General features: G+C 48.7%; 1 protein-coding gene across 4 annotated transcripts; it reads right to left on the reverse strand.

The window, feature by feature from the left end:
* Positions 1-1,011: 1,011 nt before the first annotated feature.
* LOC119152991 (carnosine N-methyltransferase 2) lies at positions 1,012-15,363 on the reverse strand. 4 transcript variants are annotated; one of them, XM_037398840.1, is made up of 9 exons: positions 15,257-15,363; positions 13,521-13,843; positions 11,113-11,174; positions 9,531-9,669; positions 7,820-7,872; positions 4,553-4,660; positions 4,315-4,445; positions 3,211-3,304; positions 1,012-2,155 (listed from the first exon to the last, which is right to left on the reverse strand). In XM_037398840.1, the coding sequence occupies exons 2-9, from the start codon at positions 13,544-13,546 to the stop codon at positions 1,770-1,772; spliced, it is 999 nt and encodes a 332-aa protein (XP_037254737.1). In that variant the 5' UTR covers positions 13,547-13,843; positions 15,257-15,363; the 3' UTR covers positions 1,012-1,769. The 4 variants fall into 4 exon arrangements, with proteins under 4 accessions (XP_037254737.1, XP_037254736.1, XP_037254738.1 ...); XM_037398839.1 differs by having other exon boundaries at positions 13,521-13,840; positions 15,257-15,354; XM_037398841.1 differs by lacking the exon at positions 11,113-11,174 and having other exon boundaries at positions 13,521-13,840; positions 15,257-15,354.
* Between the last annotated feature and the right edge of the window lie 370 nt (positions 15,364-15,733).

The raw sequence follows: 15,733 nt of genomic DNA on the forward strand, positions 1-15,733 counted from the left end.
GGAGGGAGCGTGGCCAGGACAGCTGCCCCGACCCAGCCAGAGGGATGTTCCATCCCACAGACCGTCATGGCCAGGGTATGAACTGGGGGGGTTGGCTGGGGGCTGCCAGCTCGGGGACTGGCTGGGCATCGGTCAGCGGGCAGTGAGCAACTGCACTGTGCATCACTCCTCTTCCTTAGGTTTTATTTCTCTCTTTTCGTTATTTCCTATTTATTATTATTATTACCTTTATCTCAGTTATTAAACAGTTCTTACCTCACCCCACAGGTTTCACTGTTTCCTGATTCTCCTCCCCACCCCACCAGGGAGCGGGGGGAGCAAGCAAGCAGCCGAGTGGTACTTACCTGCTGGCTGGGGTTAAACCGTAAACCGTGACAACCAGGCATCAGTAAGGCAGCGGTCCGGAGCCCCTTCAGGTGCACACAGGCATATGTTTTCTGGCTTAAGCACAGCAAAATCGGTCATAGAGGTGGACTCTGTGCCTGCAGGTATTTTCCATCTGAGCTGGTGCTTCCTGCCCTGAGAGCTGTTTGCGATGAGGCCGGAGGGACTGCAGGCATCTTTTCCCCCACATACCCAGTCCAAGGTGTGAGCAGCACCATGGTTGTAAATGCAGTGCCAAACCCCACTAGCACCCTGTGCGGCGTCTCAGAGCCAGTTGCCCTGGCAGCACCTCCTTCAGCCCTTTGACCAACTCAGGACCCTGTGGAAGTAGTCTTAACTTACCTATATTAACACCTTAATCACATACATTATATTTAAGTAACAGAGGTGCTGATTCTCTGCTTCTGCGATGCTTTGAGCGAGCCAGGCTGCCTCCCGTGGCTGAAGCGCAAGGACAAGCTGCAGCTCGCTCCCAGCTCTCCCATATCCTCAGGTTCATCTTTCTCACTTACCAGAAATCCTTAACGCTTCCATAAAATGGTGGTTTGCTTTTTTTGTTGTTGTTTTTAACTAAATAATCTTTTCGCTCATTTTCTGTAAGCCCACATGTGCAGAACAAGATGTCACTTTTTCTGTTTAAGATTGCTTTTATTTTATATGGAGAAAAACAGCGGTAAGAAAGTAACAAAATTAGTATCTTCCTGATAGAGCATAGGGCAAGTCAGATTCAGAGCAAGTATCATCCTGGGATCCAAAAATTTCTCCAAACAAAAAGGCTGATAGGTTTTTAAGGCATGTCTATATTGCGAGATGCTGAGCCTTTTGGGGCAGTAAATACTTCTGCTGATAAAACCATGTGAAATCGCCTAGTGCAGAGCAACTTACAGCTGCGGTCGGTGCAGCGAGGCTCATGACTTGAGTGCAGAGCAGAAGGGACTCCCTGCTGGTCTTGTCCTGGCACAGCTGGAAGCCAGGGGTCTGTATGTAGCCAGCACAGGGGCTGCAGCCTTCTCTCGCATGCAAAGCAGCACCTGGTCATATAGACAGGTCTTTAGGTATGTAAACATGCTAGCTGTATAGAAAAGTGGAAATGCCAGTGTCAAAAGCGCAGACAGGATGCATACTGTTAAAAAACAAGTCTATGTAGTTTTTTAGTGGGATGGAGCTCTTTACTTTCTGGAAAATGTTCTCCTAGGGCTGGACTAAATAGCCAGGGTGAAATCTTGGCCCTGTTGATCTCAGCGGGACAAACAGCTCATCCTGGTGGTGCAGGCAGCTCCCCAGACCCTGCCTGAAGCTAAGCCCCACTGTCTTGCCCTCTTGCCTGCAAGTTGCCTTCATTCTGTACTACGCTTTCCTGCGACTGCATCGCTCCCATACCCTCCCTAACTGGGCTTCTGCAGCTGGTCCCGACTCCAGGATTCAACCACAATCATACTCAAGTTGTTGCTAAAGATGATCCTCCCGTCCTTTTTGCTGCTGCACTCAGGCTGGCAGAGAGCCTCCTGCAGCTGCCGCCGCAGACCCAGTGGAGCTGTGCCCAAGAAATTTTTTGTCCCCGTCAGGAAATCCATCATGCAGCCTCCAGCAGGGTCCCCCTCGATAAAGCACTCTGTGATATCCCAGCCCGATGGGAATTCATAAACGTGGTATTCAACACCAAGTCTCTCCAAAACGTCCGTGATGCCACTGGAGGTGATGTAGTGGCCGCTGTCCGTGGAAGGCAAGCAGTGTCTGTACTTCTTCCACAAGCTGGCCCATCCGCTACTGTCTGCCAGAGCAGGAGGGAAGGTTACTTTTGCAAATCCAAGGCAGTCAAACACCAGCTAATGCAACTGCTAAATGAGTTTGAAATGCTCCCTCGCTGCTGGCCCAGACCTTGCCAGGAGAAGAAGAGCTTTCCCCTTACTTGAGTCCACTTATCCATGCCTGGAGAGGAGTAAAACTGTGATCTTCCTCCTAAAACCCTCCTGTGTAAAGGAAACTCCTACGAGATGGTCTCCGACACTGGATTTGCCCAGAGGGAGGCATGCACACAGTGGTACCAATGCACTGAGCCTGCACATCCATGCTACCTGTTAAGTGCCCCTTTGCTAGAATAGTGCAGATGTTTTTATACATTGAACCTCAATTTTAAGTGCATGTCACAGAATACATACCTGGAAAAGCCAGTCCCAGCTCTAGCAAGGAAAACAGCCTACAGCAATGCGAGAGGGAGTTCTAATGGCAAACGTGGGGAAGTGTGCTTTATCCACAGCACCATGAGCCAGGGATTCATGAATGGCACACTGAGAAACAAACCGCTTCCTTTTTTTTTTTTTTTTAGCCATGATGTTGTGATGCCTCTTTTTCCTATCCTGCCATAAAGCCTACAGCTCTTGGCAAAGCCTGTTGTCCTGCTGAGGTCTGGGCCATCGCTGTGTGCAGGGAAAAGCCCCAAAGATGGGTCCTCCCAGAGATTAGGTTGTGGTTTTGCAGTGCTGATTTCACCCTGAAGAAGGATTGACCCTTATTCACGAATAGCCACACTCCTCTCCAGCCAGTAATTTCACAGCAGGAGGTCTCTCTGAGGTACAGAGCAATTTATCTACTTCATAAGCAGGGAAGCAAGAGCACAAGGGCTATGCCTAAGTGGTTCCTTCAGGCACTGGGGTCCAAGAGGCTAAGCCTAAGGCTGCACGTGCCCTATGAAATACAGTGCTTGTTTTATTTAATTACTATAAAATAAGTGCTACTGAAATCCCAAGACAATTTTTTTGTGACTCTCAGGCTTCAGAGCTCTTCAAAACACCAGCAAGGAAGCAAAAAATAAAAGGTCCCTCTTACCTGATAAAATTATGATCAAGAGTTTACCATGATGGTCGAGGCAGCTGTGGTAAAACTTTATAGTATTGGGAATATCCTCCACACGGTACAGCATCTAGAAGTGACAGGGTTACAGGCAGCCGTTATTCCTCCTCCACAGTGCAACGGCCCTTCAAAGGCTCAAATCCTTTCTCTGTACAGTTGTTTTAAATTATTTCCCAGTTGCTTCCCAGCCTGTCCTGACGCAGCACTCACGTTTAGGGATGCCACACAGAACTGAGCATCACCAGCTCTCCCCTGGCACCAAGAGCCTGGGGTCAGACCCAGGGACCCTCTGCTCAGCCTCAGCCACCAGCCAGATGCTGACCTGCCCATCGCTGCCCTTCAAGCCCAGGGCAGTTTTGTGGTTGGAAAATATGTGCAAAGGGGGTCCCCTGGTTTCTGTGGATGGTTCTTATCACCAGGGGCATTTCTCAGCCATGCCTGGGCTGTGAGCAGGCTGGATCTCTTCCAGACACTGGGGAACTTGCATGAGGACAAGGCAGGGCTCATCTCAAACGCTGCCCTTGGGGCTAGTAGCTTAGTCCTTGACCCAGCCATCAAACCCCTGAAACACTTTCTGGTTGTGAAATCAGCCCTTATGAAACGAAAGCAAGATGAAATAAAAGGCACAAAAGCAAGAGAATGACAGATCTTTTTACAAAATACAATTGGCACATACAACATCAGTGTCATCAGTATCAGAGACACAGCAGCATAATTTCTGACCCAAAACCTGGCGCAGGTGTTCGTTCACTAACCTTTCCCTTCAGTGCCATCCAAACTATGCTGATAAAGCAAAAAATTCAAAGTTTTTGCAGCAGCAAAGCATAATTTTTGGTCTCTGTGTGACGGCCTGAGACTTGTCCTGTTTTATTACCTAACATACACAGCTGAACCAGTACAAACCAGAGATCAAACCCAGGGTGGATAGGGAATGAGGTTTGGTGCTGGTAGAGCTGCTGCAGAAGTAATTTCTCATGGGAGAACCATGCTCGGCTCTGGTTCCCCTAACTTCAGGCATACAGCAGAAATTAAGGGGGTAGTTAAAGCCAATACTGCTACACTACTGCAACACTCCATTACCTGGATCATATGGATGAAGTCAAATTTCTTCTGAATGCCTTCCTCTTTCACCTTTTGTTCGTACTCTGAGGAAGTGAGCTGGTGCCAAATAAAAGAGACGTTCTGCAGGTCTGGAGCTTGATTCACCAGTTCTGTTTTAAAAAGTAGAAGAAAATCAGGAATTTCACAAAACAGCAGAAAAACTCATAATTCAAATCAACAATCCTCAATATACCCCAGGCAGCAGGTATAGCCCTACCTTTGTAAGCTGCCACATGCTGTGGGTTGGGCTCTATGATCTCGTTATCAATAAGGACCCCTGGGTGCGCAGCCTGCAGTATCCTGATCATTTTCAAATCCTGTTCACCTATTCAATAAACACAACTTCATTACTTTAAATAGTATGTTAATGTGCTGAAAGGATGCTTGTGCACGTGCCACCTCTGTGGCCAGGAAATTCCCCAAGCAGAAAAGAGGCACTTTCTACTTTGGAGTTTGCTTGCATGGTGGCATCTAACTCAGTGACAGTTTTACCATGGTATCTTACTGTTGGAGGTGGCACGTAGTCGTAGATAAAACTAAGAACAAGAAGGAGATAAGCAACAGCCCAGAAACCTGCTACTGGCAAAACTCTGGGTCACGGGACAAACAGGTCAAAATAATCAAAGATCAATGGTTAAAAAAAAACGCCAGGAAGCATCAGTGTTCAACAAAACCACAAAGTCTGAGTGGGTGTGAGGCAGCCAGCACACCTCTGTAACTTCAGCGTGGCACAGGGTGGTCCGTGCCCTTGGCCTTGCCACAGGGAGGTGGTGGCTGCTCTGCCACTGGTGTGACACATCGCTGAGACCTGGGTAACTGCGCGGCAAGAGGAAAGGCCCATTGGCATGCGGTACCCTGGATCTTCCCTCTCTGGGGACCAGCCACATGGTCTCAGCTGTGGCCATTGACCAACTAGTTGTTCCCTTCAAGTTACAAGTAGAGACTCACATATCTGTGTGTAGGTGCCCTGCAAATTTCGCTATTGGTGCTCCTCTGTTGCTGCCTAAGCTCTGCAGGAGCAAGCAGCAGTCTGTTCTTCTGTCCTAGGAAATTTCCAGCCTCTTTTGAGGTGATGCAGGTCATTCTTATTTCCTCCCAGAAAGGCCATGATACACCAAGTGTGCAAAGTCCATCTGGTTCATCTGGGATGATGGAAATAAACAGCAGAGGTGACCACCTTGAGTGGACCTCTGCAAGAATCTTGCCTGTAGCTGATGGTAGAGCCTAAAAATAGCCCTGTCCTTGCAAATGTCACACACAAAGGTCTTGGTACGAGATATGGCACCTTCCCTAGCCTTTCAGCTGATGTACCTACCAGCTGTGAGAAAAGTTGTCATCTTTGGCAGGTGATGCAGTAAATGGAATTCAAGGAGGGCAATATCAGCCACGCCAGCACTACAGCGACATCCAAGGAAGGGCGAGACTTTTGAAATTGGAGAAAAAATGCCAAAGACCCCTGAGGAATGCAGTGGCGGTGGTGCAGGGCTGGCTGGAGGCACAAGGAAAGAGGTTGTGGCTGCATCTATTGAAAGTGGGTGCATGGACCAATATTGCTGACAGGAAGGGAGATGCCTATAGCAAGCAGCTGAATCATTTTAGACAGCCCAAAATGCCAGTTAGCATGTGCCTGGGGTGGGGAGCACCCGCATCACAGCTGCTGACGTGGACTCCCTGCAGGATCAGGGCAGGGGGCAGGCAGAGCATCACTGCCCCCTGCCCTGCAGCTATTGATGATGACAAATAGGTATATCAACTGCAAATAGGTATCTTAAAACCTATTTGGGTTTTGTTGGTTTTGGGTTTTGTTTGTTGCTTTTTTTTTTTTTACTCCATCTCTGCAAAATGCCCTAATGCAGTCTTTGCAAGAGCAGGTAGTAACATCCTCAGCTAGGGCATCTTCAGAAACAAGCAGTAAAATACAAGTGCTTCAGAGCAGAAATTTCTCTGCTCCAGCTTGCCCTTCCAGCAACAATCCTTCAGCACTAGACACAGCAGGGCTGGTAGGGGGGTGAGCCCCCGGTGGCAGCAGCAGCCCCCGCTGGCACCGGCTGGGGGGTTCCAGCCAGGAGAGTTAACCCAGCCGTGGGAACACGTGGGGCAAATGACAAAATGTGATCCGGTCCGGACAACGGTCTTTTAGGATGAGGAATTGGTCACTAATCCCCATTGATATTTTCATCAACCAAACTAATTCTGGGGGCTCTGTGAAATCAGAGTCCAAGCCTGGAAAGGTCAGGGATCAGATGTAACCTTTCGCTCCGTGCCATCCTGGCTCGCTCCCTGGCCAGCCACAGAAGCTCAGCTCTTGCAGCCGTGGGCAAGCTGAGGGGGTGCCAGTCTGCACCCCTGCCCTGTCATCTGGGAGGGGCACTTACCCAGGATACCCTGGAAATTTTAGGGTTTGTTACTTTTCCATTAAAACATCTCTTGCAGAGGAATTAAGGAAAAATGAGGATGGTGCAAAAAAAGTTATCTTTTTTTTTTTTTTTTTCCCCTTGTGTTTTCTTGGAGTTAGAATTTTGGTTTTATATTACTTAATGAAAACAGAGTGTAACTGAGAACGGAATGATTTCTTCCTGCTTACTTTCTCATATGCTCCAACATATTCCCAACTGGGGAAAACAATTCAATGCTGGTTTTCTCTTATTTAGGAAAACAAGAAAAAAAAAAAAGTGCTAACACCTAAAATTCAGCTGAAAATACTTTTAAAGCAAAAGCAAACTCTGACAAATCAAACTGCCAGTTATTTTCTCTACTTTGTATTTTCTGCCAGTTTCCCTAGAAGCAAAGTTGGATGTTTCACCAGTTGGTTTGGGTTTTTTTTTAAACACAAATGCATTTAGAATAGCTTTAAAGCTATTTCTCAAAAAAGTGGGTTTCTCTCTCGGGAGAGAGATCATTTGCAGTTAAACCCCACTTATCACTGGATAAAAGCACAGCAGTAACAAAGCAATGTGTCTTGAAAGAGCGGATGCAGCCCCGTGCTAGTGGCTGTGGCCGGCTGGTTTTGCAGCACCTGGAGCAGAGCGTTGCCCAGCCGTGGCCTCCACGATCCCTAAAAGCAAAGCAAAAAAAGGTATCCTTCCAGGTGCCGTGCTCTTAGACAAGACTTTGTGTGGAAGGAACCTCTTGGATGTCTCTCTCTCTGAGGAGGTCTGAAGATGCTCTCATACCTAATGTGGAGCAGGAGTCCTTGCTTTGAGACATATGAAGTCTGGTGAGAGTCATCAAGAGGCAGAGACTAAAATCATGACACTGCCCTCACTTCTCAGAAGGCTTTGAGCAGCAGCATTTCAGGAGGGAGATGGGAAAGGAAGGGAGGACGCATCGCTCTCCTCCAGGCTCCACACCCCATTGTGCCGTTCTGTGCTTCAATGAGAAGCACAGTTATTGGTACTCCATTGCTAAAATGTCAGTATCACTTTCTGCCCCCCCAGAGGGACCCCCTGTCCCCCAGCATCAGTGGTGCTGCTACGCTCCTTACCTGTGCCGCTGCCGACTCCCAGAACATTTACCGTTGATTTTCCATTGCCGAGACTGAAATTATAAGTACACGTTACTCAACTGTGCTGTGTCACACGACTTCAGGTTTTAATTCTAATATCTTGGGTGCCACACTGGCCCAGAAATGTTCATGTTTTGCCACATGACGTGGGATAGAAATCTGAGTATCCTTTTGGAGCCCAGCTATAATGAGCTGTGTGGCAGGAGCCAGCCCAATATTAGCAAGCTCCAATTTCAAAGTACAGTAGGTATTAGGAGATAGTGTTTCTCTTCCTTTGCCAGAGAGTTCTCTTCAAGCTGTGGCTGGCACCACACAGAAAGGCCTTGGGGAACCCCAGAGAGAGTGGATCCCTTTGCGGGTAGCAGGGCTGTGCCTGGCTGGGATGGGCACCGCTGCGGATGCAGGGACAGGGTGATCCGGGGTGAAACCCCTGCACCCTCAGCAGACAAGTTGGGTTTTCCAATATGGGCTATAAATACCCAGAAAAAGTATAAAGTTAGGCTAGCTAGGTGGCTGGAAATCCTCTCTTTTCAACATTAAACTTGGTTTGGAATTGGGAGGGAAGGTCAGAATCTTCAATGATTTTTATCTTAGAAAAATTACTTTTCAAAAGACCTTCCAAAAAAACCAATCATGTGGTTCCTGGCAGAATAATTAATAACAGCCTGGCTCAAGGGTGAGGAGCCTGGGCTTCAAGTGTCTCACTGCTCTGACTGGCTTTATGGCCGCCTTTTGCTCTTGGGCATGGACTGTGCAGGGGGTTGCTCCCATACACAGTTTCAGGACACATCACAGCAATGATGCAACACGAGGGGAATGAGCAGTAAAACCTGGAGGGTGTGAGCTAGTCAAGAAGCCTTAGCCCTAATGAGGGTCAAGACCCTCATAGGAAGCCGCAATATTTAGCATCATTTAAAATTCACGCCAGTAAATTTTACAATTAAAATTTCCCAATACAAATTAATTTTTACTTACTATTTTATTGCTTTTTATATAGCTATAGATCTGTTCTGGAGAATAAAAGTTTGCCTGCTTAAGTTTTTTTCTTACTGCAGAAGACAGTTTCTATAACCTCCAAAAACTACCCAAACTTGAAAGGGCTTTCTTGTGGTTTGGATCTAAGCTGTTCCAAAACTATCTGCAGTCATCCAGTCTTAATATATTATATCAATACTTCGCAAAACTGATTATCATTTGGTACTTAAGCAATGCAAATCGACTTAGGATAGAAATAAGGAGGTCTTAGGGGATTGAGAAAATGAAGAATTAGTCACTAGAAGAGAATTAGAGATGTGTTTCTGTTTGGACTGATGTGTGATGAAGTCCCCAAAGCAGGGAGAGAGTACAAGAGAGTTTTCTTTTGAAAAAAGCAAACAACAACAACAAAAAAACCCCTTTAATCCTTGGGAAATCAGCTAATGAAAAGAGATGGACATGAAAATGAGGTCTAGATTCTTTCCTTAACATAAGCTGAGAGGCAGCACAGTGTATTAATTGAAATAGCCTGTATTCTGGAGTCATTAAACAGAATAATCTAAAGACTGCTATTAAGGAACTTAAAACTGAAATGCATTAAAAGTTCACAACTGACCCAGAAAATTCTTAACACGTTTGCTGACCCTTGTGTGCAGGTTGCCCTCCCAGGATAACAGCGAGCTTTCCCACCTCAGTGGTAGCGAACGCTCCTTACCCAGCCATGATGTTGGGCATTTCTTCCATGTTGAACTTGTCCATGCACTGGTGCTCTGTTGAATGTGCCAAAAATGAATTAAAGGCCTCTACATACTCCTCAGCCGTGAGACTTCTCATGGAAGGGATCATATATAGCTCTTGAGAAACAAAAACAAGTTGTGTCTTAGTGGTTTCAAGGCAAGTGAAGGATCAAAGCACTTACCTCATCAAAGGAACCCAACACAACCCAACAGAAGCCAGAGATTTGGGAAGACGGTATGGAGGATGCATGGCCCAGGAGCCATCCGTGCCAGTGGGCTCATGCAAATGCTTTCCAACCTGTTGACACTCAGGGTCTGAAAATTAATCTTAGGAGCCCTTTGACATCAGCATATCATTAAGTGCCTCATTACTACCTGTCAGCCGGAGGAAAATGTCTCTAAAATGCTCAGCCATATATGGGGCACTCGGTTTGCAGAAAGGGAGGTAACTGGAGTGGGTTTCTGGAGGACTCGAGGCAAGAAGGTGAAAGGCATTGCACAGCAGCTCCAAACCTGGAGGGGCTGCTGCTCGTACAGGTGCTGGACAGTGTAACTGAAATCACCAGCTGTTGGCACACTTGGGGTGGTGCAGCACAAAACCCACCACCAGCAGCTGAAGCAAAAATAGTGAACCCTGTGCACCTTATTTCCAACTCATGACAGCACGGGACTATAATGTGCTGCCAGAGGTGAATTCTCTACTGGGAACTGCAGCTCATGGCCAGGAGGGCAACTGGCAGCAAAACCATTTCACATGAGCAGGCTCATGCTCAGATGTGGGTGGCTGAGACCAAGATTTCCCGCTCTGTATCAACACCCAGGGGTACTCAAGGGGTTGCAAGCAATTATTGCAAAAATTCACTTTCCTGCTATCTCACCCTAATGCCAGCACTGCTGCCAGGACACAAGACCAAGGTTTGAGGCTCAGGAGAAGATGCCACACAGCTCAGTACTGCCTCTGCGGTCTGTCATCTCAGAGGGGGCTGCAGTAGAAGGCAGCCAGTGCCAGCCTCAGCGTGCGAGATCAGCGTTGGAAAGGTGGCGTTCACCAGGAAAAATACCAGCTTTTCCTCCTGAATGAAATGAGGGTGAAGGACAGGACTCAGCGGAACACCTTCATCCTCATTTTTGCCTTTTGAGAAGCTGCTTATTTATCATCTGATTTTAGTTGCCACTAGTAAGAAAACTACGTCTAATACAGGACTGTGCAATCTTAAATTGAATGCCTGTGCTGCCTCCAAAGCCACATGTCATTGGCAGCTGTGTGTCTGGTAGGTATGCATGGGGACCCTGTGTCCAGCCCCTATTGGAGGTAAAGATATCAACATCTATCCTCAACACTTTGAACTATACCCCAACACAAACCTGAAACCCCCTGAACTGCAGCCAGTTTAGAATCCTGCGCTTTTTTTTCTTTTTTTTTTTTTTTGAAACAATCTCTAACTCCAAAAGAATTAAAACATGTTTGTAGTGACAGCAAGCTGAGTGGGCATTTTACTTTAATCTCCGTTTTTTTTTTTTTTTTCCTTTTTTTTTTTTTTTTTTTTCTCTCCCAAATACCTGAATTATCGTGTGGAGCTGTCAGAATCTCTGCTTCAAAGTTCATGCTGGGGAACCTAGTCCTGTAAGGAAAGTATAGCACTTCAGTTATATGAAGAACCTGTATGCTTTTTTTGAAGCTGCATTGAAAATGCAGAACAGAAGGAAGATGCTCCAGGACAAATTTTCCTTGCCTGATAATCAATGCTTTTTTGTTCTCTTTTACTAGACTAAAGAAAGTCAAACCCTCTCGGTTAGCTGATCACCCGTGAGTATCAGCGACAGACTGGCCACCTGCACCAGTGCTGGTCTGGAAGTGTGCTGGGGAAGCTTTTCCTGCCTCTGGAGAATCGATATCCAGTCAATACGGTGGAAGGCATCAGACTAACATACTGCACACTCCGTAACACCTCTAGTCATGAATGGGGTAGAAGAGATAGCAATGAACCTATAGGAAAAGGCTACAGTGAGCTTCAGCATCTGAAGGGCTAAAAGATCTGCTTGGCCCAAAGTTTAAGGGGACCTTTTTGGTTTGCTTTTTTCCCCTTAACTTCAGATTTTCCTGGCTGCAAAAATTACGTTGGGGAACTTGTAAAAGGTACAGGACTCAAAGGGCAAAAGTCAAAGAGGTCATTTGGCCATAAATGTTTTAATTCAGTCCCATTTTCATTCCCGGTTGATGTTTTTTTGGTGAAGATTTCCAGCAATGCAGTCACATCTTCATTTTCCTTTGACAAAGCGCCTCACCTATAAAACAGGGGAGGGGTGCCACTAGCAAAAGAAAGGGATGAAATTCAACTGGATCGAGGACCTCATTTCTGCAAAGACAGTGTTGGGGTGAGGCTGTTTATACAAGGGGAATCGTCATCTAGGTAACTGCATTTCAGTACCGAGATGCGCAGCCAGTCTTCGGGGTGATCTTGCTGTACAACCTGGGTTTAGACACGTTGCTGCTCCCAAAGTTTTGTTATTAGAGAAAGCTTCACCACAAGCATTTTCAGTAATATCTGTAACATCAGTAAGCAGCCCCAAGCCCCCTCTGCCAGGGAAAAAACTCCCACACAAATAAGAAACAAGCCAGGAGGTGGAAAAAGAAAGAAGTCAGCCTTGCAGTGGGGCTTTGAGATAAAGATATGTAGTGACCGTGCTAGCAGGTGGCAAGAAAGAGGCCACATGTGCAAATAACGCACTGCTTTGGTTGATGAAGGCAAGAAAAGACGAAGGTGTCCCAGAAGTCTCGGAGCCTCTGGGGTGCTGCCTAAGCAAGACCAGTTGACTTCATATGAGTTCACCACCAAAGTCACACACCCGGCTCCCACAAGTTATGTCAAAGGTCTCCGCTCCACCACCCTGACCTCACCTCTCCCCAGAAAAGAGCTCACGGAAGTTCAGTGGTCACAAGCCTGAGCTCAGTCCACCCTCCATAAGCTCCAGTTTGGCTACAGGCCAGTTCCCTCCAGTTCTTACCCTACCCTCTGACCTCTTCCACCTCTGCCTGTCGCAGCAGAGCACTATTTTGTCCTCTCAACTGGCTGAACCAAGCAAGATGGTTTTCAGAATAAGCCTCCCACTAAAATGCCGAGGGGTATCATGGCTTCCCCTGCGCAGAGAGGAACAACTCGTGGGGTCCCGGGACACGTACTCCATTTCTGACCGGTCAAACGTTTCCAGCCACCCCAGGAGACCTGCCAGGTGACCCGGACAGACTGCAACACAAGCATTCACCGTGACAGATGATGCCAAGATAGCTCTTCCACTCAGACTTTTGCCATTTCTCTCCAGGCAGGGTTCCTAAGATTGGTAAAGGCTTGTTGCTGGGAAGGTGAAACAGGCTTAATTATTGCTGGGAACAACGGAATCCCTCTAAAATCTGGTTGAAAATCTAGCCCAGATCTGAAACCAGAGTGCAATGCTTTGGGCTGGTGCTGCCCATCCCAGGAGCCCGATACCCAGCACAGGACCGGAGCGGTGGCTGCCAGGGAGCGGGATGCTCGTGGGCAGCTGCTCCTGCCCCAGCTCCTGGCTAAGCCAGGGCTCGCCGCTAGCCAGGGTAAACCCCCTCCCCTCCCTGAGCTGAGCAGGTGGCATCACCGGCTGCAGGTGCAGTGATGTTCACAGTGTCACTTTAAGTGATGCAGCACCTTTAATCTAAAAAAGTCAGGAAATTCAGGATGTTTCTTGCAACACAAATTGCAGGAACATCTTGCTAACTCATAATCTCATTACACCTAAACTTAGGCTGGTAAGGGGCTAAGGGTCTCCTCACAGAGGGTGGCTTAGCCCCCATCCCTCCCAGGACAGAGGCACTTCTGCTGTTACTCCCAGCTCACACACATCTGTCGGTGACACGGGGACAGTGGGGGTGGCTCTGCCACCCAGCTGGACGGTGGGGAAAGGCGCACCCTCACTCCCTTCCAAAATCCACGTACCTCTTCATCTCCGGGGCTGGGTCCATGGTGGGGGCAGGTGCCCTGCTGGGACACGGCGGCTGGGCACAGGGCTGGGGGTTAGCCAGGCACCTGGCCCCTACGTGAGCATGTCCACCTGCCGCCCCGCTGCGCACCGGCCACTCAGCCCACTGCTGCCAGCCGTGACCCGGCGAGTGGCCGCGCTCCGCCAGCGCCCGCCAGGACTGGAGTCACTGGAGCCAGACGGGGAAACCCGAGCCCCACTGGGCAGGAGCCAGGGGCCGGGGCGCACGAGGCGCAAGGCCTGACGTCTGCGCCACCGACATGGCGTGGGAGCCACGCTGCTTGCAAGGCGAGAAACAAACACAAAACAGAACAAAAGAGACAGGTTGAGACTTTCAGATCTTGAAAACCTGAGTGCGATTGGCTGAGGGGTGGCAGCCGGCTCTGGGCAGAGCCAGAGCCATTTCCATCCACTTTTTACATCGCTTTGGACCCTGCCTCTCCTTCATGCTCGCTGCCCTGGGCAGGAAGAGATGATTTCCTGCATCCTTGCTGCACTGCTGCCTGATGGACGGACGTATTGAGGATATACTGAGAGACTCCGGCTTTCTCCAGAGAGAAGAGGGGCTTGCTGGCTGCCCAGAGACCTCAGCAGGTCATTTTCCCATCTCTGATTCAGGGAAAATTGAGGCATAATAGCAGTACCTGCCAGCAGGTTCTGCAGCCCCTGGGCAGCCTGGCACCCCTGTCCCTGCCCCATGAAGGGGACGGCAGGGATGGGCAGGAGGGGTAAGCCCAGCCTGCTCCCACCCTGCTTGCTAAATCATAGGGATTAGAAAGCAAGGAAAGACTCTGTGGGGAGAGCTGTCCTAGCCAGAGCTGGCTGGAGGTCACCCAGGATGGGGTGGCACAGCGGGAGCTGCAGTGCTCACTATTACAAATACAGAAAATCCTGGGTACTCCCTGCACAGGGATTCAGCCTTTTCTCCTGCCAGCATCCACCAGACTGATGCTCCTCTTGACTAAAATCTAATAACACAAATGAAAAAAAAAAAAAAAGAGAAAGGATTTAGAGACTTTATGCTTCCAAGTGAGGTCCAGTAGTGGAAAGCACAGCATTAGGATCATCTCCGCTCCCTTTCCCCAAAGGCAACGGGCATAACACATTTAGCAGGTGACAAATAAAACCTCCTCCCTCACTGAGATCCCTCTCCCAAAACACCTCCTGCCCCACATAGCTCACTGAGGCCAGGAATCACGTTCTCAGTTGGAGATCCTTCACCATCAGGAGATTTGTTTTGGTTTACACTAGATTTAGCTTCCAAATGGATTTGAATTATCTCCACCCCAAGGCAGGTCCACAGCAGCATGTTAAGCTAGAAACAGCCACATCGCTGCTCTTAACCAAAATCGCCAAATCAAAGCTGAGGAAAGACCCAAACCTCTTTGCTAGCTCTAAAATGCAGATTTGGCTCCTGGTGCTGTTTGACCACCCAGGCAGTGATTGCACCTCAGCCATTTCAATCCCTAATTATTTCCACCAGAGACACCAGGCTCCGGACAGCACCCGTGCAGCAGTGGATAGCACCTGGCGTTTCTCAGCCGAGCCCCACACACCGCAGCCACAGCCACTTCGTGTCCCGCTGCCGCCTCCACCTTGTCCCAGCTAAGCCCCACCACCCACTCAGGCCCTGGCACCCCTCCATGCCACCGCCAGGGATGGACAACCCGCCGCTCCCAGCAGAAAGCCATACCTCCCTGGAGTAACAGGAGCTGGAGAGAAACCTCCAGCATCCAGGAGCTGCACGGCCCTTGGAAGCCTCTACATCCACCGGGGGCTGATACCCCTCCCTGCCCCCCCCGTGCGTCCCCCCCTAGCTCCAAAAGCCCACGTAGGCGCATGCCACAACTGAGCCGGCATTAGCCTACAACAACAGCCTTTGTTCCCCTGGTGCTGGAAACAACAGCACTTTGTGGGCAGCTGCCCGCGCCGGCAGGGTGGCTTTGGAGGATGTACCCTAAGCACGCTGTGCTTTCGGCTGTTCTGGCAAGCTCGTGACTAAATCTGTTCTAAAGTGTGTTTTTCATGTGAATTGAAAAGGCTAGGGGTTTTTTTGGTTGGGTTTTTTTTGGGTTTTTTTTGTTTTTCTCATTGAGATGATGGCTAAAGTCAGAGCCGGGCTGCAGTTTGAGAAAAACAAAGCGACAGTGTTTTTCCCCACAGGCTGCGG

Source organism: Falco rusticolus, chromosome 8, assembly GCF_015220075.1.
Source record: "Falco rusticolus isolate bFalRus1 chromosome 8, bFalRus1.pri, whole genome shotgun sequence".
Lineage (NCBI taxonomy): Eukaryota > Metazoa > Chordata > Aves > Falconiformes > Falconidae > Falco > Falco rusticolus.